Source organism: Myotis myotis, unplaced genomic scaffold, assembly GCF_014108235.1.
Source record: "Myotis myotis isolate mMyoMyo1 unplaced genomic scaffold, mMyoMyo1.p scaffold_m19_p_3, whole genome shotgun sequence".
In the NCBI taxonomy this organism is placed as follows: Eukaryota; Metazoa; Chordata; class Mammalia; order Chiroptera; family Vespertilionidae; genus Myotis; species Myotis myotis.
The window spans coordinates 37272822-37300391 of record NW_023416335.1 but is presented as its reverse complement, the minus strand read 5'-3'; the positions used below and the strand labels follow the sequence as shown (position 1 = coordinate 37300391).

Sequence of the window (27570 nt, the reverse complement as noted above, 5' to 3'; positions counted from 1 at the left end):
TGGGGCCACCCAGCATGAGCTACAAAGTGAGTTGCATGTGGTTGCTCCTTGTGCTATGCTTGGAGGTACCCAGGTGAGGCCAAGCTGTGAATCAATGCTGGATGTTGCTAGTGCCAGGCCCTGGGTCACTTAGTGAGAGGTACAGGGCATGCTGAGACCAGGTGCTGCTTGTTTGAAAGATTTTAGGAAAGTCTGAATCATGAGCCAAGATAGGTCATTCGTATAGAAAAGACACCAGAAAAGAGCTTGAGTGGGCCTGAAAGTTGGGTGCAGCAGGGCCTAAAGAATCACTAGGGTGGGGCAAACAGTGTGAGCCAGGTTGCTGCAATCTCATGTGCTGCCAGCCTGTGGGATCAGTGGAAGGAGGCTCGTCAAAGGCACAATGGCCTCTGGCAACACTTCTGTCTGGGAAAAAGCTGCCCCCCCATCTTTTGCCCTGATACCAGACAGTTTAGTTCCCCCCTTTTGTCCCTAAAGCCTTTTGAGCTACTGCCCCAGCGGAGGAGCTCAGATGGAGTGAGTCCTTTAAGAAGAACCTGGGAGTCCTACAGCCTCCATCTTCCTCAGCCTCAATTCCTGCTGGTTTTTACAGCCAGAAGTTATGGGGACTTCTCTTCCTGGCACTGGAACCCTGTGCTGGAGGTACCTGGTGTGGGGCTGGGACCCTTTGCTCCTTTGGGGGGACCTCTACAGCTGAGATAGCCCCCCCCCCATTCTGCATCTTCACCTCTCCTGCCAATCTCAATGTGGCTTATTTTTTAATTCCCTAGTTGTAGGACTTCCATTTAGCTCCATTTCAGGCAATTCTGAATGATGGTAGTTCTGTAGTTTAGTTGTAATTTTGATGTCTCAGAATTCTTTACTATAAAAGAAATGTAAATTAAAATATGTTGAAATACTGTTCTTCACTTGTCAGATTGGCAGTTGGGAGATATGTTTCTACACATGATGTTTCTACATGATGTTTCTACACGTCCTATGACAGCTTCGCAAGGATGTTTGTATAGCAGAGAGACCAGGACAGAAGGAATCTCCCTCTGGAACAGAAGATTTGTTTCCTCACCAGGATAATAACGATAAATAACAGATTCTCTTTCCTCATCTAAAAGTCTAATATCTTTTGGCAGCACTCACAAAACTGTGCCAGTCTAACTTGTTAGCCAAGGAGGGTAAAATCTCATACTCTTCCCAGTTCTTGACCAGCAGAAATCCAAAAGCTTGACAGCACACTGTTGGCAAGCCAGAGGAGAAACATGTGTTCTAACATTTGGGGTGGGATTGCAGAACGGCAAAACCCCTCGAGTGAAAATTTAATAAAATTTTGTGTGCATTTACCCTTTGAGACAGTGACCCTTCTAGGAACCTAGCTGAAGATATACTTCCAAAATGCAAAATGCTCTATGCTCTGCATTGCAAAATTATTATTATTATTCTTAATTTTTGTTAATCCTCACCTGAGGATATTGTTTTCATTGATTTTTAGAGAGAGCATAAGGGAGGGAAGGGGGAGACCGAGAAAGAGAGAGAGGGAGAGAGAGAAACATAGATGTGAGAAAGACATATCCATTGGTTGCCTCCACAAGTGCCCCGAACGGGCCTCAGGATTGAACCTGTAACACAGGTAGGTGCCCCCAATCAGGAATTGAAGCTGTGAGCCTCTGGAGTGCAGGCTGACACTCTGACCATTGAGAACACCAGCCAGGCCTGCATGGCGAAATTATTTGTAATGGGAAAAGGTTCAAGATGAATCCAAGTATTCATCGATAGAGAGGCTGGTTGAATAAACTAGGGTATATCAAAACCTATATACACACATATCTATATATATGTATATACACTTATTCCTGTGAAAGAAAAAACAAATTTTTGAAAAATGGAAATGGTTACTTACAGAGGATGAGTAGAATGGGTACAGGGAATAGGGGTGGGAGCAAGAATTCTCTGAGTATCCCTTTTTATAATTTTGATTTCTGAGTCCTGATTTATATATTTAAAAAATAAAATGAAGTCAAAGGAGAAAAAAACAAAACCTAACATTGAACACAACAGAAACAAATGAACAGAACTGAGTAGAATCACACCGAGAAAATAATTACGTAAAAGTAACCTTGGAACGTAGAATACTATAACATTTTCCACATAAACTCTGAGGACGAAACTGCAAACATATTTTGAACTGCATTCAATAAGTTTATTATTAGTAATATTGTTGTTCTTATACTTTTGTAGATCATAAAATACTACAAAATAAATATATATATAATAATAAAAGTATAAAATGCTAATTAGACTGGATGTCCTTCCGGACGACCTTCTGGACAAAGCTGGGGCTGCAAGGGAAGCCTGGGTCCTGAGTGCTAGAGGGAAGCTGGTGCCAGAAGCTGGGGGAAGGAAGGCCTACTCTTGCACGAATTTTGTGCATTGGGCCTCTAGTCTATAATAATAATAAAAGTGTAATATGCTAATTAGACCAGACAGCCGAATGACCTTCCAGACGACCTTATGGACAAAGCTGGGGCTGCGAGGGCTGAGGCAAGCAGCCATGACTGGGAGGGCCAAGCCCCTTGAATGAATTTCATGCATCGGGCCTCTAGTTTTTAGATATTAAAATAAAACAAGTAAAACAAATAAGTAAATATTAATGTTATTAGGAATCAAGATTTCCAAGTTAAAAAAGATTAGAAGAAAAGAACTATAATGCTAAACTTTGAACTGAACTACCAATATAAACTCATGAAATACATATATTTTTAATTCAATAAAGTCTTATTGTGTGCCAGCCACAGGAGATACAGTAGTGAATAAGAAAGGGAGAGTCCCTACGCTGATATTTATATTAGACACATATAAGAAAGAAATGTACAAATAATTACAATGGAATTAAGTCTAGCATTTTGCCAAGAGTTTTTTACCATTATCATTCAACATTTGAAGTTCCCCACCCTGAAAAGCAGCCTAGCCTGAAATTCAGCCTATTGTTAAGCCAGAATACTTAGTGCCCACTTCAAGAAAGAATAAGTATTCAGAGTGAGGGCAACTTGTTTTTTTTTTTGTTTCTGTAAAAATATATTTTTATTGATTTCAGAGAGAAAGGGAGAGGGAGAGAGAGAGAGAGAGAGAGACATTAATGATGAGAGGGAATCACCGATTGACTGCCTCTCGCAGGCTCCACACGGGATTGAGCCTGCAATCTGGGCACGTGCCCTGGCAGTGAATTGACCCATGACCTCCTGATTCATAGGTCAACGCTCAACCACTGTGCCATGCCTGCAGGGCAGAGTGAGGGCCACTTGTGCCTAGCAACAAACAACTGGGATCCCGCCAGGTGTGTGGGAGTGTTAGTTTGTTGAGGACAGAATTAAATGGACAGGCTGTTGCCAAATTCCCCAGGTTTGCACTGTCTGCCTGCCTTTCCAAGACACGTTGAGAAATGTTCTTTGTTTTCCCATCTCCCTCTAACGAGGAACACCCTGCTTTGGAGCCAAGCAAGGTTATAAAAGGAACTGGAAGCTAGTTTTCAGACCAGAATTTTGGAGGAAAAGAAATGTCCAGCGGGACCTTGAGTGATGGTGTCACTTATGGAGATTGGTCCAGTGCCAGTGACTGAATTCATAGTAGAGAAGTTATGAGCTGCATCTAAAGCAAAAGAGCTCGGGGTTGAGCTTAAGTAGATGCCAGTCTTGTGACGTCTGTAAAGGCGAGATAACCTCTAAATCAGCGGTTCTCAACCTGTGGGTCGAGACCCCTTTGGGGGTCGAACGACCCTTTCACAGGAGCCGCCTAAGACCATCGGAAAACACATATATAATTACATATTGTTTTTGTGATTAATCACTATGCTTTAATTATGTTCAATTTGTAACAATGAAAATACATCCTGCATATCAGATATTTACATTACGATTCATAACAGTAGCAAAATTATAGTTATGAAGTAGTAATGAAAATAATTTTATGGTTGGGGGTCACCACAACATGAGGAACTGTATTAAAGGGTCGCGGCATTAGGAAGGTTGAGAACCACTGCTCTAAATAGACGCCATCTGTTTCCGATTTCTTGGTAAAGCTCTGTTACTGTGAAATTCTAGTTACAAAGACTAACACCCATGAAAAGTCCACAAGTGGAGATAGGAATCTCCCTTTCCAGTACAGTGTGGTACATTTCAAATTTCTGGTTGTCTGGCATATTGAGGTGTTTGCCATCTAAAAAGTAGTCACTTAGTGGTTGAGTCCAATTATGTGGGGGAACCAATTGATACCTAGAAACTAACTGGTACCAAGTGAAACTGGGTGGACCCCAAAAGACAGTGAATACAAACTCAAGCGTTGGTTTAATTGTACATGTTAGCCATGTCATAAGCAAACTGTATTGTTGGACATATGCCTAGATGTGACTGAGGGCAACATTAAGGATAGGTACCTTCCAGGCAGTGGTGTGCTGACAAATTAACAACAGTTTCTTTGGGAGAATGGGAGTTGAGGAGTCCCTAATTGGTAATGTTTCCTGATTTCCATCGTGTAAATATTTCCATAGGCTGACTTCAAGCTACAGGATTTAACAACCATCTGGCAAGATTCCTGACAATTTAGCAATTGATTATCAAAAGCTGGTTCTGACGGACAGATATCAGAGGGAAGGGGGAGGGGGAGCGGGAAGAGATTAACCAAAAAATTTATATGCATATATGCATAGCCCATGGACATACAATAGTGTGGTGAAGGCCTGGGGTGGGGCTGGAGCCAGGTAGAGGGGGACAAAGGGAGAAAAATGGGGGACATCTCAACAATAAAAATAAAATTTTTATAAGAGAGAGTGAGAGAGAGAGAGAGAGAGAGAGGAGAGAGATAGAGAGAAATATCAAGCCGCCTTGGCTGGTGTGGCTCAGTTGATTGTCATCTCGTGCACCAGAAGGTGGAAGGTTTGATTCCGGGTCAGGGCACATGCCAGGGTTGTGGGCTTGATCCCTGGTAGGGGTGCTGATCCGTGTTTCTCCTTCACATCGGTGTTTCTTTCTCTCCTTCTTCCTTCCACTCTCTCTAAAAATCAATAAAAACAGATTTTTAAAAAAGGAGATAACAAGCCATTTGTCAATAATTTGGAAACTTCAACCAAAAAAGGTGAAAGACACTATCTAGGAAAAATCAAGAAAGCATACATACAGATTAAAATGTGACAATGCATTATTGCAGTTCATGTTCCATTCTAATAACAAACCCAATTACCAAAACACATTCATATCCCATTATTGGGGGAATTTTATACAATCCATTTGGAGGTGTTCAAAGAAGCTTTGGTTCTATTCTTTCTATCTTTACAGTTTTGCCAGGATTTAGTTGCAGGCATATGGGATATGCACTAGAAACATCCTTGAGTATACTTTAGTGTCTTCACCCCCATTGCTGGAGTAGGATGGTCATCAAGCTATATTTGCTATGGTAATAAGATTGAAGAGCTTGCCTACTATGTTAATCAGCACTCTGGGGAGGGGAAAAGGTGGGGTTCTCTCTTGAAGTATGATACACAATTAATTTAGAAGGATATTATCACTGATTACTTTGGGAAAGAACATATGATGACCAAAAAGCATGTTGACGAATCTCCAGATCCTTTTAAGTCATAAATGTGCTATGATTGTCCTTGATTGACAATAATATTGAAATCAGGAAACAAAATAATTTGTAGACAATAATTGTCTCAGTTTTAGTGCTTAGCAATTGGGATCTCAGTAATTTTTATCGAGGAGATGGAGCAATAAAGCAGAGCTGGGGTGGTCGTTGTTAAGTATGTAGAAGAAAGTCTGAAGTGACTATCTTTAGAAGAGCCTGCTTGCATGGTCTGCCCTTGGCTGGCTTTCTGAAGTGTTCCCACGATTCCCCACTAATAAGGGTGCCCCACTGTGCTCAGACTGTGCAAATAATGTGGTTTATGCTGAACACTGGCTTTTTTTTTCTGGGAATCTTACATGCGAGGTGGAGGGTGCCTACATGACCAGCCCCCAAGAAAAATGCTGGTCAGAGTCTCTAATAATGGCCCTCCCTGGGCAGAAACATTGCACATTTGCATTTTCATTGCTGGGGGAAGAGTGTGCTCTGTGTGACCCCTCATGGGAAGGTGTTATGGGCTGAATCTGTCCTTCCAAAGTCATATGCTGAAACCCTAACCCTGACTGACACGATATTTGGAGATAGGGCCTTTATGGAAGTTATTAAAGGTTGACTAAGGTTATGCAGGTGGGACACTGAACCAGTAGGATCAGTCACTTTATAAGAAGAGATAACAGTGCTCTCGCTCCCTCTCCTTGCACACATGTGCATGGAGGGAAGGTTACGTGAAGACATGAGAAGGCAGGAAGACAGCTCTTGCCAGAAGCTGAATTGGCCAGGACATTGATCTTGGACTTCTAACCTCCAGAACTGTGAGGGGGACAAATCTCTGTTGTTTAAGCTACCCGGTGTATGGCATTTTGTTATGGCAGCCCAAGGAAACCAAGACAGCTTCCTTTAGGAGGGGCAGCACGTCTCTCAAATTTATAGATTAGCATTCCTATACATTATTATATACCTTTATTACTTATGTATGTGTTTGTCAATAACATGAGGTTTCACATATTTTAAAGCTTTGATAAAAAATGGTGTCAAACTGTGTATATTCTTCAGCAGCTTGTTTTTCTTTTACTTATAATTCTAGCTTTAGAATGATGTAAAATACTTTCTAAAATGCAAATACAATATCACTTCCTGGATTAAGATGCTTCAGGTTTCCCACCTAAAGAATAGGGACAAAAGCCCTAGCTGGTTTGGCCCAGTGGATAGAGCGTTGGTGCGCGGACTGAAGGGTCCTGGGTCCGATTCCAGTTAAGGCCATGTACCTCAGTTGCAGGTTCCTCTGCCCTGGTCAGGGTGTGTGCAGGAGGCAGCCAATCGATGTGCCCCTCTCTCACATCAGTGTTTATCTCTGTCTCTCCCTCTTTAAAAATCAATGGAAAAATGTCCTCAACTGAGGAGTAACAACAACAAAGGAACTGAATAGGGATACAAAGCACAAGCGTGTAAAGAGGATAGTAAAGGACTGGGTGTGGCAAAGGAAGGTGATTTAGAATGTTTTGGGGTGGGAACCCTTGAACTGTTAAATCTTTTGACATCTCAAGAGAAGTAGAAAATTTGGAATTCTATGTGAAAGCTATCATTTAAAAAAAATTGTATTTTTCAATTTTGGTTGACATTTAATACTACTTTATATTAGTTTCTGGTGTACATCATAGTGGTTACCCAACCATATAATTTACAGTGATCCCTTGATATTTAAAGTACCCACCTGGCACCATACATAGTTATTACAATATTATTTATCACATTCTCTATGCTGTACCTTACATCCCTGTGAATATTGTACTTCTTCTTTTTTTTTTTTTAAATATATTTTATTGATTTTTTACAGAGAGGGAGGGAGAGAGAGAGTTAGAAACATCGATGAGAGAGAAACATCGATCAGCTGCCTCCTGCACATCTCCTACTGGGGATGTGCCCGCAACCCAGGTACATGCCCTTGACCGGAATCAAACCTGGGACCTTTCAGTCCACAGACCGACGCTCTATCCACTGAGCCAAACCGGTTTTGGCAATATGGTACTTCTTAATCCTTTTACCTTTTTCACCCAGTCCCTCAACTGCCCTCCTCTCTGGCAACCATCAGTTTGTTCTCTGTATTTGAGTCTGTTTCTGTTTTGTTTGTTCATTTATTTTGTTCTTTAGATTCTGCATATAAGTGAAATCTTATGGTATTTGTCTTTTTCTATTTATTTCACTTAGCATAATACTGTCTAGGTCTATCTGTACTGTCACAAATGGGAAGATTTCATTCTTTTCCATGGCTGACTAATATTGCACTGTATATATATATATATAGCGCCACTTTTTTTTATCCACTTGTCTATTTTTTTAAAAATATATTTTATTGATTTTTTTTTCTTTTTTAAGAGAGGAAGGGAGAGGGACAGAGAGCCAGAAACATCAATGAGAGAGAAACATTGATCAGCTGCTTCCTGCAAGCCCCCACTCGGGATATGCCCGCAACCAAGGTACATGCCCTTGACCGGAATCAAACCTGGGACCCTTGAGTCCTCAGACTGGCGCTCTATCCACTGAGCCAAACCGGTTCTTGCTCCACTTGTCTATTAATGGGCACTTAGGTTGCTTCTGTCTCTTGGCTATTTTAAATAACTATGCAATGCACATAGGGGTGCATGTATCTTGTCAAATTAGTGTTTTGGGTTTCTTCAGATGTATACCCAGAAGTGGAATTGCTGGGTCATAGAGCAGTTCCATTTTTAATTTTTTTGAGGAACCTCCATACTGTTTGCTCTAATGGCTACACCATTATAATCCCACCAATAGAACACAAGGGTTTCCTTTTTCCACATGCTCACCAACACTTGTTGTTTGTAGATTTATTTGCCGGGAGCCGGTCCATGCTTGCTGTTTCAAGGGTCCTGGCATAGATGGCATACTGTTCTTAATATGTTTGCTCACCTTCTTGGCACCATGTGTTTTAACCAAGGTCACCTCTCTGAGAAAGGTTGTTTCCCCAGGTAGGGATTTTCCCCTGAAGTTAGGGAGGGAATAAAACCCTTTAACTAAGTGCCAGGCGGGTAATTAATCACTTTAACTACGAACAATCATGCTTAACTTACATAATCTTTACTCCCTGGAATGGAGATAAGAAACGCCCTAACCTTTGGAATAGAGATTGATAGGATTGGAACCAACTGGTATAAATACAGATGTCACAAGACAACAGGACACAGAACCTAGACACAGAACCTAGACAGAAGAACTTTGCTGGAGAGAACATGGCAAAAGATCCTGGACAGAAACTGGAGACAGAACCTAGAGACAGAACCTAGCGAGAGAACATGGCAAAAGATCCTGGACAGAAACTGGAGACAGAACCTAGAGACAGAACCTAGCGAGAGAACATGGCAAAAGATCCTGGACAGAAACTGGAGACAGAACCTAGAGTCAGAACCTAGCGAGAGAACCTGGCTGAAGATCCTGGAGACAGAACCTGGCTACAGAACCTGGCTGGAGAACCTACAGAACCTGGCAATAGAACCAGGCAAGAGAACCCAACCATGCTGATCAACTGAACGCTGACTCTGTGTCATTCCTTCTTCGCCAACTCCGTCCACACCTTTGGGGACCCCTGGACCTGCTGGGGTTGGACCCCAGCATTTATTGATGATAGCCATTTTGACAGGTGTGAGGTGATATTCTGACAAATTTTTTAAAGCAGTGGTCTAATTTATTCATAGTAATAGTGAAAATATATATATATATGTATATACTAGTATGTATTTTGTTAATCCTTACCTGAGGATATTTTTCTATTGATTTTTAGGGAGAGTGGAAGAGAGAGGGAAAGACAGAGAAACATCAATGTGAGAGAAACACATCGATTGGTTGCCTTTTGCCTGGGCCCCAACCAGGGCCCAGGCCAGGGAGAAGCCTGCAATCAAGGTATGTGCCCTTGACCGGAATCAAACCCAGGACCCTTTGGTCCGCACTTTGGTCTATCCTACACTTTGGTCCGCAGGCCTACACTGAACCAAACCGGCATGAAAAATATTTTAACACTTTGATTTTGAAGAGGTCTTCATTGTCAAAATTTATGAATTATGTAATTTAGTGTTAAATATTCTTTCCATTTTCATAAAAAGAATCTATTTTAATCTTTTAAAAAATGTTTTTATTGATTTTAGGGAGAGAGGAAGGGAGAGGGAAAGAGAGAAACACTGATGTGTAAGAGAAACATCAACTGGCTGCCTCCTGCATGCCCCCTGACCGGGAATTGAACATGCAACCTTTTGATGCATGGGATGATGCTCAACCAACTGAGCCACAATGGCAAATCTCTTTTACTGTTAAATATTACCTTTTGTCATCTGATACATACAAAAGTCCTTTTTACTCCATTTAATTTTCCTCTATTGATACGGTATTAGGATGGGTAGACTAACTACTCTAATCCCCAAATCTTGATGGCCTAGGAAAATAAGAAGTTTATTTCTTGCTCATGTCCTCAGGTATCTTAGCTATTTTCCTTAGAACCTATACCTTTAAATGGAGAGGACTAAGATACATAGTCGTGTTCTATTAGTTAGGGCACATATTTGGCTACTGTAGCTAAGACAAGCAAAACAACCACAGTAACTTCCAAAGGGTAAAAATGGGAGGGAGAAAAAGAAAGAGAAAAGCAAAGCAGGTTTTCTGGGTAGGAAATGAGTCCAGCATAGATCCCAAAGTGAGAAATCTTGTGGAACTGATATTTCTTTTTATTTTGCCTGTCATGAGAGTTCCTACTTACACATTAAAGTCCCACTAAATGTCACTGCTTTGATATCCCCAAACATTTTGTTTGTATCTCCTTTGGCATTTGCCATACTGTATCAAATTCAAGGTCATCCCTCCTACCTTTGTAACTCATTCAAGGTGACTCTGTAATAGTAGCAAAATAGTTGAGAGCAGAGCTCCTGATTCTGCCCTATTTAATGTTTGAGATTTGCAAAAAAGGGGGACTAGATGAAACAAGATTGACAAAATATTGATTTATTGAAGCTGTGTGATGGGTGCCTGGGTGATAATTATATGGTTTTTCTCTCTTTGGTATATGTTACAAAACTTCCATAATAAAACAAACAAAAGCCTAGTCCTTGAAGACAGCCAGACAGGGGTTCGAATCCCAGTTTCACCATCTACTAGATGAGTGACTTTTAAGTTCAGTTTCTCAGAGTGGGAATAATGTATGGGCCATTAGGGTGTATTTTATTTTTTTTTGCCATTAGGGTTCTTATAAAGATTAAATGAGACAGAATTTGAGATATCTAGCATAGGTCTGGCCCTTAGCAGTTGAACTAGTAAGGGTGCCCGCTGGCAAGCAACATAAACTGACTAGTTACGGCTAATTCCCCTGATTTGCAAGTATTATGAGGCAGAGATAGGAGAGCTCAGATCCCCTTTCCCGGACCCAGAGCGTTCTCTACATTACCGCACGTGTCCGAAACCTTCCCTCAGTTTCGTACTTTTCCCTTTATGCTTTCACACACACAGGAACACAGTTTGAGCACAGGTGTGCAGTGTAGAACCCTCAGGACTGCAGGGTGGCCATGGGCGGAGGTGACCGGGCATGAAGTGGCCTGGCTGCAGGTGGGTTGCTAAGTGGATGCTGGTCCAGCACGGGGTGACCTCAAGAAGAGTGGACTGAACCCCTGGGCCTTCCCCGCCTCGCTCCCTCCCGGGGTTCAGTCGGGAGGACAGAACGACGCCGGGTGCCCGCGGGCCGCGCCCCAGCCCTCCCACGTCCCTCCAGGTCCCAGCACGCATCCCGCCCGAGTCCCGCTCCAGGCTCCCGTGGTTGGTCCAGCGCTGCTCCCGCCCCTCCCGCGCGACGGGGGCGGGGCCTCGGATCCCCGGCCGCTGATTGGCCGAAGCGTAGGCGCTCCCCTCTTCCGCCCCCTTCGGCGAGGTGAGAGGTCAACCGAGCGCCGGTCGGCGGGGGCGACAATGGCGGGGCTCTGGGTGAGCTTGGGCTCGCTGGTCGCGGCGGGACGGCGTGCGCGGCGGTCGCCGCAGCAGCTGATGCAGAGCGCCGCGCTGTGGACCCTGAAGGTGAGGAGCGACGGCGGGGCTCCCGCGGGTCTGGGATTCCCCGGGCTCCCAGCCCCGCTCCGCCCGGCGGTGGTCCGTGCGGCGGCCAGCGCCCCGGGGGCTCCCGCGCCCCCCGCGGCCCCGATCCCGCGGCGGCGGCGGGGCGGGGTGCTGATTCCCTCCCCCTGCAGATTGCGCGTGGGGGCGGGGCAGAGCCGGCGTCCTCGTCCTGCTGCCGCGGGCGCTCGGGGTCGCGGAGGGCGGCGGGGCCGGGGAGCCGGCAGGCTGCGTTCTGCTCGCTCCCGGCGGCTGACAGATCTCTGGCCGTGTGTACCTGCATTTCCTGTGCACCCCCTCTTTGGCCCTAAGGTTTTGGCTTTCCTTGACCTTTCCAGGGTGTGTTTTTAATGGTCCGTACAGTTTCCCTGTTCTCGTGGCTCTTTCCTGCTGGAAGGGACACGGGGGATTGCTGTTGAAGGAGAGTTAGGATTGCAAGTTTCTCTCAACTTTTAAAGTGTCACACGATGTCAAGATGACCGCCTTTTACGTCTGAGATGAAGGCCTATTTTAATTGTAGTACATCACCGTATACAGCAGATGCATCCTGTGAACTTGTTTTTCTTTTGCATGTAGTAGTGGTCAGCCTGCCTTTTGTACTTTTCTGAAACACATTTTAAACACATTTTTTTTTTTTCCGCCACCGTTCTGTGTGTCCTAGGGTTTCAGGTGGCAGCCTTGACTCAGATGTCGGAGTGTGTGTGTGTGGCTGTCAACACTTTTCTCCACATGGAGTCTCATAATTTCTAAGCACAGACTTCCCAACTTAACTTTAATAGGGTTTATTAAGTCCCTTGAAACAAATTCTGGAAAACGCAGGTCTTCCTGACAACCACCTGCCACCTGGTTCAGTCTGCTTGCTAAACTTCTTTTAAAAATTATTTTAAAAATTGACACATAACTTGATTTATGGTCACTGACCTTTAGGATGGGAAGGCACTTTGGGGATGACCCGGGCCATCCTGCTCCCTCATTGCTCAACCTGGGAGGAAATCCTCGGGAGCAGTGTGAGAGTTGGAGCTGTTCTCCGCAATGGAAGTAAGCCTGCACCTGTGTCAGCTTTGTGTCAACTTCAGAATGCTATCTCAAAGAACACAATGTTCTTTGTGTTGGTGCAATCTATTGTTTGGTAATTTTGTTTTTAATCTTTTAATCTTCCTTGGCCCCATCCAGCAGTTACAAGACTGTTACATTTACATAGGAGGCAGCCTGGTGTAGTGGAAAAGTCTGGGCATTGGAGTCACATAGGTTAAGTTTTGTATTGTATGGTGTTAATGAGACAAGTCACTTCGTTGGGCCTTAGCTTCTTCCTTTTAGTTACTCCCCCCCCCCAATAAATCTTTATTGAATACTATTTTGTTCTATCTCTAGGGGAAAAAATACAGTGTTATGCCCAGATTTCAAGATTCCCAAGAGCCCACCAGGGAGCCAGCGAGTCCAATGCAAAAGCAAAGAGTCTTTTATTCAAACCCGGGTCTGGGTCCCCTACCCTCCTTACTGACACAGCAGCAGGTGGTAGAGAGAGACCTAGCCCGATGGGAAGAGGAGTTTTATAGGGGGGTGGAGAGGTGACTGTGGGTCCTGCCGATTGGCCAGGCGCAAGTCGGTGTCTTGTAAAGAAATCCTGGGCGTGGCTAGCAGAGGCTTGGGCTTCCGGGAAGAAGCCTTGCCGAGCACATGGCTCTGCCCAAAAATGGAGGACCCAGGGTAAGATGGAGGGCACAGCCCTCGCCTTTTCAACAGTTTCTGCTTTATTAGAAATTTTAGTCCATTAGGGAAAGACAAGTATAAAATGGTAGGGGAGAAGTCAGGGTAATATAAGAAAATAGAACCGAGGGATTTGACCAAGTCAAGATATTGAGGTGTATATCCTCGATACTGTTACGATGTTTTACTTGAATTAATTTATTCAGTCCTCACAACAGCCATATAACCCCATATACAGATGAAGAAATTGAGGCACACAGTGTTATGCAACTTGCTCAAAACGACAGCACTAGTAAGTGTCAGAGCTAGAACTCCAGAACCTGTGCTCTTAATCATACTATACTGCCTAAGGTAAGGGAGTGTTTTCCTTTGGAAGTGAAAAGTTAAACAAATTTTGAAGGACCAAGTGGCTTTTCTAGGCAAAGATAGAAGACATGAGTGTTATATGTGCGAGAACAGCATGTGCAAAGATCCTGTGGCCAGAGGGAATGACAAGGTAGAACTGGGGGAAAAAACTCTGCGGCTCAGGTACAGAGAGTGGTTGGTGCTGGAGAGGTAGGAAGGGGCCAGACCATGTTGGGCCTTGTAGACCATGCTGTTAGGTTTGGTCTTTATTTTATAGCATTCATGTAGGAGGTGGGAGGGATTACACTGCCATATTTTCGATTGGAGAGGCTAAGAGGAAAGTTGTTACTGTGTTTACTGCTCTATACTTGTTATATATTAACTGTATGATATCTAAGATTTGATTTTTCTTACCCTGTTTCTTCCTTTCAATGTGTTGGCAGAGACTGCATCTTATCTATTTCTGTGTCGTTAGCACAGTACTTGACACAATAGGTGCTGCTGAATGTGTGACAATACTGACTGGAATAGAGAGTTACTTTTTCGAGTAAAGAGTTCCTCCTGGAGGTGGGAAGAACTCTGAAGTTCGCTCTCCCTTTAAGGCAGGGGTGAGGGAAGTCCGAGGGCCCTATAAGGCCTGCCTGAAATATTTGGCCTGGCCCTGCCAAAGCATTAGGGGTGAGTTAATTAAATGTTTGGCCAAATAGAGCAGGCTAGTTGTTAAGTTGATAATTTTGTATGGCCTGCAGATGTTGTTATAAATATCCAAATGGCCCCTGGCAGAAAAAAGGTTCCCACCCCTGCTTTAGGGGTAGTTGAGCTGCTACTTAGTTTCGCTCCATGTTTCTCTTAGGTGAACTTGAAATGTGCTCCACTGAATCTATATTTGAAGCAGAACTTTCTGAAGATTTTGTTCTCCCATTTCTCCCTCTACCTCTGCAAGCCATTTGGTTGGTTGGAAAATAGACTGCTAACTCTACACTTAGTCTAGAGAATTCTAACCATTCTTTTGGCCAGTTGGCAGAATTTGCTTGCTTCTAGGGTATATGTAGAGTTCACCTTTTAGTTTTATTTGTTTTGTGTATCAGCTTTTTAAACACATTCTGTTTAAGTACCCAATGTTCCCTTCTGTCTACATTTTTTTTTTTCTTCGTGGCTCCAGGATGTTAGGTTTGTTTTTTTTTTTTGTTTGTTTGTTTTTAAAAATATATTTTATTGATTTTCCACAGAGAGGAAGGGAGAGAGATAGCATCGACCAGCCGCCTCCTGCACATCCCCTACTAGGGACGTGCCCGCAACCCAGGTACATGCCCTTGACCGGAATCGAACCTGGGACCTTTCAGTCCGCAGGCCGACGCTCTATCCACTGAGCCAAACCAGTTTCGGCAGGATGTTAGGTTTTGATAATTGCTACAGTTTATTGAACTTTTATATGCCTTATATGGTTTTCATATATTACCTCTTATCCATGTAACACTAGGCAAAACGTCCCAATTTTACAGAAGAGGAAACAAAACTCGGCAGTTAAGTAAGTTGCTCATGGACACAGTTGGCTGAGGTAGAATTTGAACCTTGGAGGTGTAATTCCAAAACCTGGCTTTTGTCTCATATGAATGATGGTCTTATTATATGGTGAATTTTCAAAGCTTGAATGCTTAGCCAGAGGTCCTCAAACTTTTTAAACAGGGGGCCCGGCCCGTTCACTGTCCCTCAGACATTCCATACATGTGCACTGCGGGCCCTGGACGAGTCGACTGCTAAGCAGGACAGGCAGCGGCGGCAAAAACACCCGGCGTGCCGGCGGGCTGCATGTGGCCCGCGGGCTGTAGTTTGAGGACCCCTGGCTTAGGCTTTATGTTTCCTTAAAATCCACGATTCCGCACCCCCCCCCCCCCCCCAGTCATGTTTAAGCATATCTAAATGTTTTAGAATTGCCTGGAGGCAAATCTGTCCTACATGCTTATAGATTTCTGCTAATCATTTGGGAAAAAAAATTTAAGACTATTATAGAAACTAGTTTCTGGCATGATAAAATTCTTATGGACATTTGTGTATTTATATATCAACTTTTGGATTTTATTCTGTTCTTAAGAGGTTCAGAATAGAGGAGTTACTTAAAAAACAAAATTACCTTTAGCCTGGCCAGAGTGGCTTAGTGATTGAACATGGATCTATGAACCAGGAAGTCATGCATGGTTCGATTCCCATCAGGGCACATGCCTGGGTTGCGGGTTCGATCCCCAGTGTGGGGTGTGCAGAAGGCAGCCAATCAATGATTCTTTCTCATCATTGATATTTATAGAGAGAATCATTGATTGGCTGCCTTCTGCACGCCCCACACTGGGGATCGAACCCGCAACCCAGGCATGTGCCCTTGGCAGGAATCGAACCCGGGACCCTTCAATCCACCATTCTATCTACTGAGCCAAAATGGGTAGGGCTCATCATTGATGTTTTTATCTATCCCTTCCTCTCCCTTCCTCTCTGAAATCAATACAAAAAAATATTTTTAAGAAATAAAAAAATAAAAATTTATCTTTATTGTTGATAGTGTTACAGATGTCCCCTTTGTTTTTTCCCCCATTGTCCCCCTCCATCTGGCACCCTCCCCTCCAGGCCTTCACCACACTAGTCTGTGTCCATGGGTTATGCATATATGCATATAAGTTTCTGGGTTAATGCTCCCTTTCTTCCTCTCCTGCTCTCTGCCTTCCCAAGGAGTGACTTTTAAAACTCTTCTGAATAAGGAGAAAAGATGGTGATGTTATTTAATGAAGATAATGAAGGAAAAGAAGTTGTTTAAATTATTCCAATTAAAAAAAAAGTGGCTAAATGAGAGAATAGGGATGACAAAGGAAATTCGGGAAGAATCTTTTTTGGTAGAAACATAGTATTTCATCTTTGATACCAGGAGTCAGATGACTGCAAAATCATATTGAGTTGCTGGGAAGGAAGAGGGAAACCAGTGGCTGGTTTTTGGGTCAGTGATATGAGATAAGAGTTGGAGTTGAGTAAGTGAACTTTGAAGAATATAGTGGGTAAGTTAATAGAATCAGCACTCCTCTATCTGCAGGTTTTGCCACACATTCTGCCACAGAATCAACCAACTATGGCTTGAAAATATTTTGGGGGAAAGATTACAGAAAGTTTCAAAAAGCAAAATTTGAATTTGCCACCCTCTGAGCACTATTATATGCTGAATCCACATGAATGAAGTGATGCATAGGTATACTCTGCTGTAGCCTATTTGCAAATACAAATTATATACATACACTGTGCCATCCTATATAATAAAGAGGTAATATGCAAATTGACCCTCACTCTGTCACGCCATCACAAGATGGCTGTGCCCACAGCGGAGGTGGGGTTCCTGTAAAAAGCTGTAATGAGAGATCAGCAGGGACCTAAGGCAGCGTGGCGCCAGGCCGGGGCGAGGGACCTGAGGCTGCGCCCCCTGCCTGGTGGGGCTTGACGGGGAACTCAGGCTGTGCCCCCAACCCGGCAGGGCTTGATGGAGGACCTCAGGCCGTGCTCCCCCACCCCGGGGGACCTGAGGCCGTGCCCCCCGCCCTGGTGCCAGGCTGGGGGACCTCAGACTGTGCTCCCCCACCCCGGGGGACCTGAGGATGTGCCCCCCGCCATGGCGCTGGGTCAGGGGACCCGAGGATGTGCCGGGAGACCTGAGGCTGCACCCCCAGCCCAGCACTAGGCTGGGGGACCTGAGGCTACACCTCACATCCAGCGGCTGTGTCCCCCGCCCTGGTGCTGGGTCGGGGGACCCGAGGATGTGCCAGGGGACTGAGGCTGCGCCCCCTGCCTGGCGGGGCTTGACAGGGGTGGGGCCAGCCAGGTCTGGATCTCGCCGAATGGGTGCACGCGAGTAGACGGGGACTTGACTCTGGGTTCTGCAGCGTGCCCCAGACTCTGATAGGAGGAAGATTTTCATATTCATTTTACTAATTTTCTTTCATCTCTGATACTTCTGTTATAGAGAAAGGGCAAATAGCAATATTAAAATATTTCCTCTAATTCCCTTTTAATGTGCACGAATTTCATGCACTGGGCCACTAGTTTTATATAAGGGACTTGAGCATTTGTGGTTTTTGGTATCAGCAGGGAATCCTGGAACCAATATCCCATGGATTCCAAGGGGTGACTATTTTATTGACTAAATAACTGTATTAGTCTAAATTAGTATTTGAAAGAAGGTAGAAGAGACAATAGGATTTAGAGGAATGGTTTCAGAGAGGCAGTATAGTATTCATTCATTCACTCATCTATCTAGATATGCAGTTTTCTATCCATTCAAAAAGTGTTTTTGGAGCATCTACTAAGTGACTGGCACTATCAGGAGAAACTAAAACATATTGCTTCACTATGTCCCTGGTATAGAGAGGTCAAGGAATAAAAATAAAGATTGAAGGAAGATAATAAGCTCCTTAATGAACATGGAGGAATGTCATATGCAGAAATATCGTTTTACTTTGAAGATACTTTGAAGATATTCCAATAGTTGAAGCAAATATATACTTTTTGAGAAAATTAGGGTATTGTATGATTTTTAAAGAGTAGTTTATTTACGCCCTAACCGGTTTGGCTCAGTGGATAGAGCGTCGGCCTGCAGACTCAAGGGTCCTGGGTTCAGTTCCAGTCAAGGGCATGTACCTTGGTTGCAGGCACATCCCCAGTGGGGGGATGTTTCTCTCTCATTGATGTTTCTAACTCTCTATCCCTCTCCCTTCCTCTCTGTAAAAAAAAAAAAAAAAAAAAAATCAATAAAATACATTTTAAAAAAAAGGAGTAGTTTATTTTGAATGTCTATTGATTTTTTTTTTTTAATTTGGAAAAAAAAGAGACCATAAACTATGATGGGTTCAATATAAAATGAAAATAAAAGTGAATTTCAAAATGTTGGAAGATACAGACTTATAATTTTAGCCAGGAAAAGAAATACAGAATACATGGGACAGAATACATGGGACAGAATACATGTGGTAGCTTAAAACAACACAAATTTATTCTTTCACAGTTGTGGCGGCTAAACATCTGAGATCAAGGTGTCCACAAGGCCACACTCACTCTGAAGGCTCTAGTGAGGAATCCTTCTTTGCCTCTGAGCTTCTGTTGACACCAGACATTCCGAGACCATATCACTGTAATCTGTGTTTCTGTCCTCACATGACCTTCTCTTCCTTTTCCCTCTGTGTTATCTCTTCTTTCTTTTATAAGGGCACTCATCTTTGGATTTAGGGCCAGGACAAGATCTAGGATGATCTTATCTCATGATCCCTAGCTTAAATATATTTGCAAAGATCCTTTTTTTTTATCCCCCCCCCCCAAAAAAAAGGTCAAATTTACAAGTTTTAGGACATGGACACATTATTCTGGGGGGGCCACCATTCAATCCCTATGCCTACTATGTGCCAGATACTGTTTAGTGCTGGGAATATAACAGTGAGTGTTTTTTGCCCTCATTGTGGTTATATTTGAGTAGTGAAGACTGACAATATTCACATAAATAGATAAATTCAAAGAGTGGTAAATATTCTGAAAGGAAAAAAAATAAAAGGATAATGGGATAAAGAGTGTTGTTGGTGTTGGAGGTGGTTACCTAAGGAAATAGTACAGACATTTCTGAGCATATGGACAGAAAACTGACCCAACTTGCTGTGTGATTATCTGGGGAACTAACATTCCAAGGGAAAGGCCAAGGCAAAAGCTCTGAGGTGGGACTACATTTGGTATGTATATATGTAAAAGGCTAAGTGAACGACCGTCTGTCCAACCGTCTGACCAACCGGTGCACATATGACATGCACTGGCAATTTAAAAATAAATGTTGACTCACGCATGCGTGATATTTGTCCCTGTCTGACACTGGCCTCCCATTTAAATTAATTCGAAGACAGCATTTGTGATGACTATTAATAAATCACAAGGACAAACTCTAGCAGAGTAGGAATATTCCTGCCTGAACCCATTTTCAGACATGGTCAGTTATATGTTGCTTTCTCTTGAGTTCGAAGATCGTGTGATGTTAAAGTTGTAAATACTTCATCACAGGGAAATTAGTCAAGCACTCTAAAAGCGTTTTCACTCTTAATGTGGTATACAGGGAGATAATAGAATAAGTCTAATCACTTTATCAGTCATTGTTTGCATTAATATTGTTTTTATATCATGTTTTTGTTGTTTTTATATCTTGTTTTTTTATATCATGTCTTTGTTGTTGTTATATCATGTTATTGTTTATTTATTAATCTATTTATATATTACCAGAGGCCTGGTGCATGAATTTGTGCATGGTTGGGGTCCGGCTGGCCTGCCCCGATGGGGGCCCATCAGGGGCCAGGTGGGCTGGGGGGAGGGGCCGCAGGTGGTTGGCCAGCCAGCCCCATCCTTGATTGGGGTGTTGGGGGCCAATTGGGGGTGGGGCTGGGCAGGAGGAGGGACTGTGGGAGGGCTCGAGGGTGTGTCCGGCCTGTCTAGCTCAGTCTCGATTGGCCAGACCCCAGCAGCAAGCTAACCTACCAGTCAGAGTGTCTGCCCCTTGGTGGTCAGTGCATGTCATAGCAACTGGTCGACCGGTCAACTGTCTGCCCCCTGGTGGTCAGTGCACATTATAGTGAGCGGTTGAGTAGCCTTAGCATATCATTAGCGTATTATGCTTTGATTGGTTGAATGGATGACCAAACCGGACACTTGGCATATTAGGCTTTTATTATATAGGATTTTCATATAGATTTTACTAATTTTCTTTCATCTCTGACACTTCTATTATAGAGAAAGGGCAAATAGTGATATTAAAATATTTTTTCTAATTAATTTCCTTTCAGTGTGCACAGATCCATGCACTGGGCCACTAGTAATTGCATAAAAGGATGAATATAGCCAGTACTAGTATGGTTGGAGTGAGGAGAATGAGGGGGGATATGCTAGGAGATGGGGTAAGTGGGACAGTCATGTAGGGGCTTGTAGTAGAAATGTATCCTAATGGAATCCATTGGAGGGTGTTAAACAAATTGGATTTACATTTTGGAAAGACTACTCTGGTTGAGGGAGATGGAGGTTTGAGGAGTGGAAGCAGCGAGCCAGTCCGGAGGCTATTTTAGAAGTTTAAATTAGAGATGATGGCAGTTTGCACGAGGGTGGTCTGGTAGCACCGGAGTTGGTGAAGACTGGTCAGATTTGGTATATATTTTGGAACTACAGTCACTATTATTTGCTGTTGGATTGGAAGGGAGATACAAGGAATGAGAGGAACCAAGGACTCTTGAAAAGAAGGACAAAAGGCCACATATTTTAGGAATCCATTTATTCGAAATGTCCAGAATAGACAGATCTATAGAGACAGAAAATAGATTAGTGGTTGCCAGGGGCTGTGGGGTAGGGTGATGGGAGAGACTGATAACAACTAAGGGGTTTCTTTTTGGGGTGATGAAAAATGTTCTGCAATTAGAAAGTGGTGATGGTTCCACAACCTTGTGAATATATGAAAAACCACTGAACTGTATATTTAAAAAAAAACGAGTTTTATGATATGTGCATTATATCTTAATTAACAAAAAAGATTGATTCTTAATCATTGATCAATATCTTTGAATATGGTAGTGTTTTAGAGATCTAGATGGCTGAAGCTTAGGAGGGAAGATCAAGATAACAGTTACATTACAATACTTTGATTGAATTTACAAAATACAGAGGGGTGGGTTCACCTTATTTGTCATTTGAGGGATGTGGGAAAAGAGAAGGAGCCAGGAACCTTCTCAAAGTGGCAAAGGAGAAGGGAAGCTGAGTTCAAATTTAATTATCAAATCACCATTAGGTGCTTCTCATTTTTCCAGCTGAGTGAGGTTAAGTAACTTGCCCAAGGTCACACCACAATTTAAGTGGTAATGCAGGATTTAAACTAAGATCTGACTTCAACACCTTCATTATACCATGTTAGCAAACTTAGTAAAAAAGAGAAAGTGCAAATTTACATGTTTTGGGTACAAAAACTAGTTTGAGATTCATAGCAGTAACGGAAAAGAGGGAAGCAGTAGGCTATAAGGTTGTCCCAGACTTATAGTTAAGAACATTTGTTCATCAGGATAAACAGATCGTATCCTATCAATCCAATAAATACCTTCTCGGTTACTCATTTACAAAAATGCAGTGATATTTCCCATCTCATTAATTGCTATTAATTTGGGACTTTGTGAAAGCTATAGTTATATATAAATAGTTCTATGGAGGTGGGATGGGTAGGTTTCCTAGAAGCAGAGCCTGAAAAGGGATTTTGTGCAGGTGGTGTTTGAGAGAACAGTGAAGACAGCAGGATAGAGCAGAGGAAAATATGCTAAGCAAGGAAGGGGCCCAGCTGGAGACTAGCTTCCCTCTCATGTCTCATTCGCAGGGGAACTCTGGAGCAGTAGTTCTCCAAGCACAGGACTTCTGCCAACTGTAGCAGCATTACCTGGAAACTAATCAGAAATGCTGATTTTCCAGCAGGACCCCAAGCCTGCCAGTTAGAAGCTGGGAGTGGACCCCCAGCAATCTGTTTTATAAGCCCTCCAGGTGATGCTGATCACCAGTAAAGTTTGAGAAGCACTATTCTAGCTCAGTGTGTCCAACAGAATTCATGCACAGGTGGGGTCCCTCGGCCTAGCTGGTGATCGGGGCCGATCAAGGGGGCCGGCCAGGGGGAGGGGCCATTGGAGGTTGGCCTCAGCAGCAAGCTAACCAACAGTCAGTTCCACGAGGAATTGGGCTCCATCCTCCCTCCTGTCTGGGTCCGGGACCAGATTTGGGGCTGTTAGGGCCCCAGCAGCAAGGTCTGGGGCAGTACGCGTCATAGCTACCGGCTGGTTGTTCCGGTTGTTTGGTCATAACAGTCGCTTAGGCATATATATATATATATATATATATATATATATATATATATATATATATTTATTTATTTTAGAGGTCCGGTACACAAAAATTTGTGCACTCGGGGAAGGGGTCTCTCAGCCCGGCCTGTACCTTCTCACAGTCTGGGACCCCTTGGGGGATGACCACCTTCTGGCTTAGGCCCACTCCCCGGGGGATTGGGCCTAAGATGGCAGTCAGACATCCCTCTGGCAGCCCTCGGGGGATGTCCACTTGCCAGCGGGGAGCAGACCTAAGCTGCAGTCAGACATCCTTAGCACTGTACTGGCAGCCATCAGCCTGGCTTTTGGCTGAGCAGAGCTCCCACATGTGAGAGCACACTGACCACCAGAGGGCAGCTCCTGCATTGAGCATCTGCCCCCTGGTGGTCAATGTGTGTCATAGTGACCAGTCATTCCCAGTCTTTCTGCTGTTAGGGTCAGTTTGCATATTACCCTTTTACTATATAGGATAGAGGCCTGGTGCATGGGTGGGGGCCAGCTTGCTTGCCTTGAAGGGTGTCCCGGATCAGGGTGGGGGTCCCGCTTGGGTGCCTGGCCAGCCTGGATGAGGGGATGATGGCTGTTTGCAGCTGGTCACACCCCCTTCAGGGTAGGGGTCCCCACTCGGGTGCCTGGCCAGTCTGGGTGAGGGGTTGAGGGCCGTTTTCAGGCTGGCGGGCGACTGAAGCTCCCAGCCTCTCCTTTTTTTAAAATTAATTAATTAATTAATTAATTAATTAATTATTTTTATTATTATTTTTTACTTTTTTATTTTTTTTACCTTTTTTAAATTTTTTTTTAATTCTGGGGTGCCTGGCCAGCCTGGATGAGGGGATGATGGCTGTTTGCAGCTGGTCACACCCCCTTCAGGGTAGGGGTCCCCACTGGGGTGCCTGGCCAGTCTGGGTGAGGGGCTGAGGGCCATTTTCAGGCTGGCGGGCGACTGCAGCGCCCAGCCTCTCCTTTTCTTTTTTTTTTTTTTTTAATTCTGGGATTTATTTACCTTCTATAATTGAAACATTGTTGCCGTCACTGGCGCTCCCAGCTCTGAGGCTGCAGCTGGCTGAAAGCAGGTATCTGGGGTTTGTTTAGCTTCTACAATTGAAACATTGTTGCTTCCGGAGCTCAGAGCCGGGGAACCTTGGCTTCCTCCATCACTGGAGCAAGCAAGCCTCATGTTCGCTTCAGCTGTGTGGCTGCTGGCCGCCATCTTTGTTGGCAGTTAATTTGCATATCTTGCTGATTAGCCAATGGGAAGCGTAGCGGAGGTACGGTTAATTACCCTTTTTGTCTTTTATTAGATAGGATACACACACACACACACACACACACACACACACACACACACTAGAGGCCCGATGCACAAAAATTTGTGCACTTGGGGGGGGTCCCTCAGCCTGGCCTATGCCCTCTTGCAGTCTGGGACCCCTTGGAGAATGTTCACCTGCTGGCTTAGGCCCGCTCCCTGGGGGATTGGACCCAAGCTGGCAGTCAGACATCCCTCTGGCAGCCCGGCAGCCCTCGGGAGATGTCCACTTACCAGCAGGGAGCAGACCTAAGCTGTAGTCGGACATCCTTAGCGCTGCTGAGGAGGCGGGAGAGGCTCCTGCCACCACTGCTGTGCTGGCAGCTATCAGCCTGGCTTGTGGCTGAGCAGAGCTCCCCTATGTGGGAGCAGACTGACCACCAGGGGACAGCTCCTGCATTGAGCATCTGGTGGTCAGTGTGTGTCATAGTGACCAGTCATTCCCAGTCGTTCTGCTGTTAGGGTCAATTTGCATATTAATCTTTTACTATATAGGATAGAAGCCTGGTGCACTGGTGGGGGCCAGCTGGTTTGCCCTGAAGGGTGTCCCGGATCAGGGTGGGGGTCCCTCTGGGGTGCCTGGTCAGCCTGGGTGAGGGGCTGATGGCTGTTTACAGGCTGGCCAACACCCCCTTTAGGGTAGAGGGTTCCCACTGGGGTGCCTGGCCAGCCTGAGTGAGGGGCTGAGGGCCGTTTTCAGGCTGGCCAAGCCCCCTGGCGACCCAAGCTCCCAGCCTCTCCTTTTTTTCTTTTTTTTTTTTATTCTGGGATTTATTTACCTTCTATAATTGAAACTTTGTAACCTTGAGAGGAGCTCAGAGCCAGCCAGGGCGGGCAGGAAGCTTGGCTTCCTCCATCACTGGGCAACCAAGCCTCCTGCTCGCTCCAGCTCTGTGGCTGCTGGCTGCCATCTTGGTTGGGTTCATTTGCATATATTCACTCTGATTGACTGGTGGGGATGGCTTAAGGCATAGCGAACAATTTGCATGTTTGTCTTTTATTAGTGTGTGTGTGTATGTGTGCATATATATGATTATTTCACCCAATGTATTACAAATATTTCAACATGGAAATATTAAAAACTCAGTAGGTCTTTTACTTTTTTTGGTGTTAAGTTTTCAAATCTGATGTGTATTTTACACTGAAGCACCTCATTTTGGGACTGGCACATTTCAAGTGCTCTGTAGCCACATGTGCCTAGTGTCTGCCACATAGGACAGCCAGCTGTGAAGCACATATTTTATTACCTAATTGGCCCTATGTTGTGGTGAGGGTGGTTGGCCTTTGGAATTTAGTGTTAATCAGTCATTGGCCGTGAGAGTGGGGGCTTGATGAGAACTCCTGTTTGGTTGAGGCATATAGGCCAGATTTGGGAGTAGGTGTGAGCCATGAGTAGTTCATTACCCACCCAATGGGGCCCCTGTGCTGAGTGGTAAAGAGGCTCTGGATGGGCACCAATGACATCCCCTGTAGGTGGGTGGGAGGAATGGTCTGGTGGAGCCATGGAGGGATGGTGAAGTTATGGAGTTGTGTATAGTTACTTGGTGCTTTAGCTTACTATCTTGAGATTGGATCCCCTCTCTCAAATATCAGGTGTTCAGCCTTGCTTTTAACAGTCTTTGGCAGACAGTTGAAGACTGGAATGGCCAGTGAGGTCCCGAAGACTAAATATGTAATCAATGTCTGTTTGAAAGAAAAAGCTGTGCTTAAGTGAAAAAGCCTGACTTCCATTAGTGTTTTCAGAGGGAGTTCCCTTAAATTTTAAGGCTTAAAAGGTCAATCCAGGTCTGTTAATGCTGAAATACGCAGCTTCCCAGCTCCGTGTCATGAAACTTGGCAGAGATGACCTTCTTCTGGAAATGTTGAAGTTGATGCACAAACCAATGTGTACTTTTACCTTGGTAAGATCTGTTGTTCACATTTTTGAGGAGAGTTTCTTTTTTGAAGCAGAATGCATTGTGATAAAGAATTCACAGAATTGTTTTAGTATTCACTTGAATGCCACTGTAGGTGTGTTAAGAACAACAGTAGTTTCGTACAGAACTAGTGTTTAAATTGTTCTTTAAGATAATTGCTACTGAATTTACCAGTTTGAACTGTCACATGAGGTCATGTCTACAGTGTGAAAGTAGGTACTGTCTTAGTTTAGAAAAGGTTATTTTTTTTTTTTTTTTGAAATATATTTTTTTTTAATATATTTTATTGATTTTTTACAGAGAGGAAGGGAGAGAGATAGAGAGTCAGCAACATCGATGAGAGAGAAACATCGATCAGCCGCCTCCTGCACATCTCCCACCGGGGATATGCCTGCAACCCAGGTACATGCCCTTGACCGGAACCGAACCCGGGACCCTTCAGTCCGCAGGCCGACGCTCTATCCACTGAGCCAAACCGGTTTCGGCGAAAAGGTTATTTTCATTTCCTTGTTTGTAATGGCTGGAAGACATGCATCCAGTTTGTCTAAAAGCTGTACATTCTCCCTCCCCTTTTGGGGGCAACAGTTATTGTGTGCTTACTGTAATATATGCAGAACTGCTAGACAGTTTACACTTTCTCATTTAATTCTTAAAGTAGCCTATATCCTCGGTAAGTACTGTTATTATGCCCAGTTTATATATGAGGACATTTCCTTTATATTTAACAAATGTCAGAATCTGTCATAGGCTAGACAAGAGCTCTTAATTACTGTAATCTTATTTTAATGCTAACTCCCAAATGGTCTGGTATAATTTAAGAAGGAAGGACATTTTTCCTACATAATCAGATTTATTTTTTGTGTAATACCTTACATTTTCTTGGTGCTTTATAGTTTATCAAGTCTCCTTTGATCCTTTTAACAACTCCATAGAAAAGCAGGGGCGGTGTCATCACCTACGTTTTATAAGTGGAGTCTAGAGAAATGATTTGCTCGATGTTGCATAGCTATAAAGCAGTGGAGCAAAGAGTTGACCCAGGTCTTGTGACTTTGAAGGTCATGCTGACTTCCCATGTGTGAGCAGGCATTTCCTTTCTAAGTGTCAAAATATAGGAAATCTTCATTCTCACAGAAGAGAACCAATGCATTATGCTATGGGCAAGTAATTTTGCACATGCTGACCTTTTCCTTTTGGCTGTGATAAGCTAAATAGTCTTTATAAATAAATGAAGTTCATTAAAGTTTTTCCTCGGACTCCTGTTACTAGGAAGTTTTTTAAAAGAATTTTGGACTGGGCTTGTAGCCAGTTTATTCTATGCTTAACAAAAACAATAAACATTAAAATTCTGTGTATAAGTCCAAATTATCAGATTTCTGCTAACTTGTTCCATGTATTAAAAAATTGTTGTAGTTGTACAAAATTGTGTGATTTTTAACTTATGTTCTTTAAAACCTTGAATTTCCATGAAATTCCACCAAGAGTAAACAAGGACAAAGAGAACTTTTATGGGGCTGCCTACAAACCAGTTCAGACTCACTATGGGAAAGGCCCAAACCCTTTTTTCTCCATAGTAGTTGTTTTGTTATAGTTTTGTCTGCTTGTACCATTTCTACTTCTAGTTACTTGGCTAATGAGGGGCATCCATGTTTTTTAAAATTTGGAGCTACTTTATAAAAAATTCACATGTGTACAGTTATATGTC

At 43.8% G+C, this 27570-nt stretch overlaps 1 protein-coding gene across 2 annotated transcripts in view; it reads left to right on the top strand.

Moving 5' to 3' along the window:
- The first annotated feature begins 11509 nt into the window (after positions 1-11509).
- PCCA (propionyl-CoA carboxylase subunit alpha) overlaps positions 11510-27570 on the top strand; it is a 385844-nt gene continuing 369783 nt past the window's right edge. For both annotated transcript variants that reach the window (XM_036297141.1, XM_036297140.1), the window contains exon 1: positions 11510-11664. In XM_036297141.1, the coding sequence (XP_036153034.1) occupies positions 11560-11664 (105 nt within the window). In that variant the 5' untranslated portion in view covers positions 11510-11559. The remainder of the gene's footprint in view (positions 11665-27570) is intronic.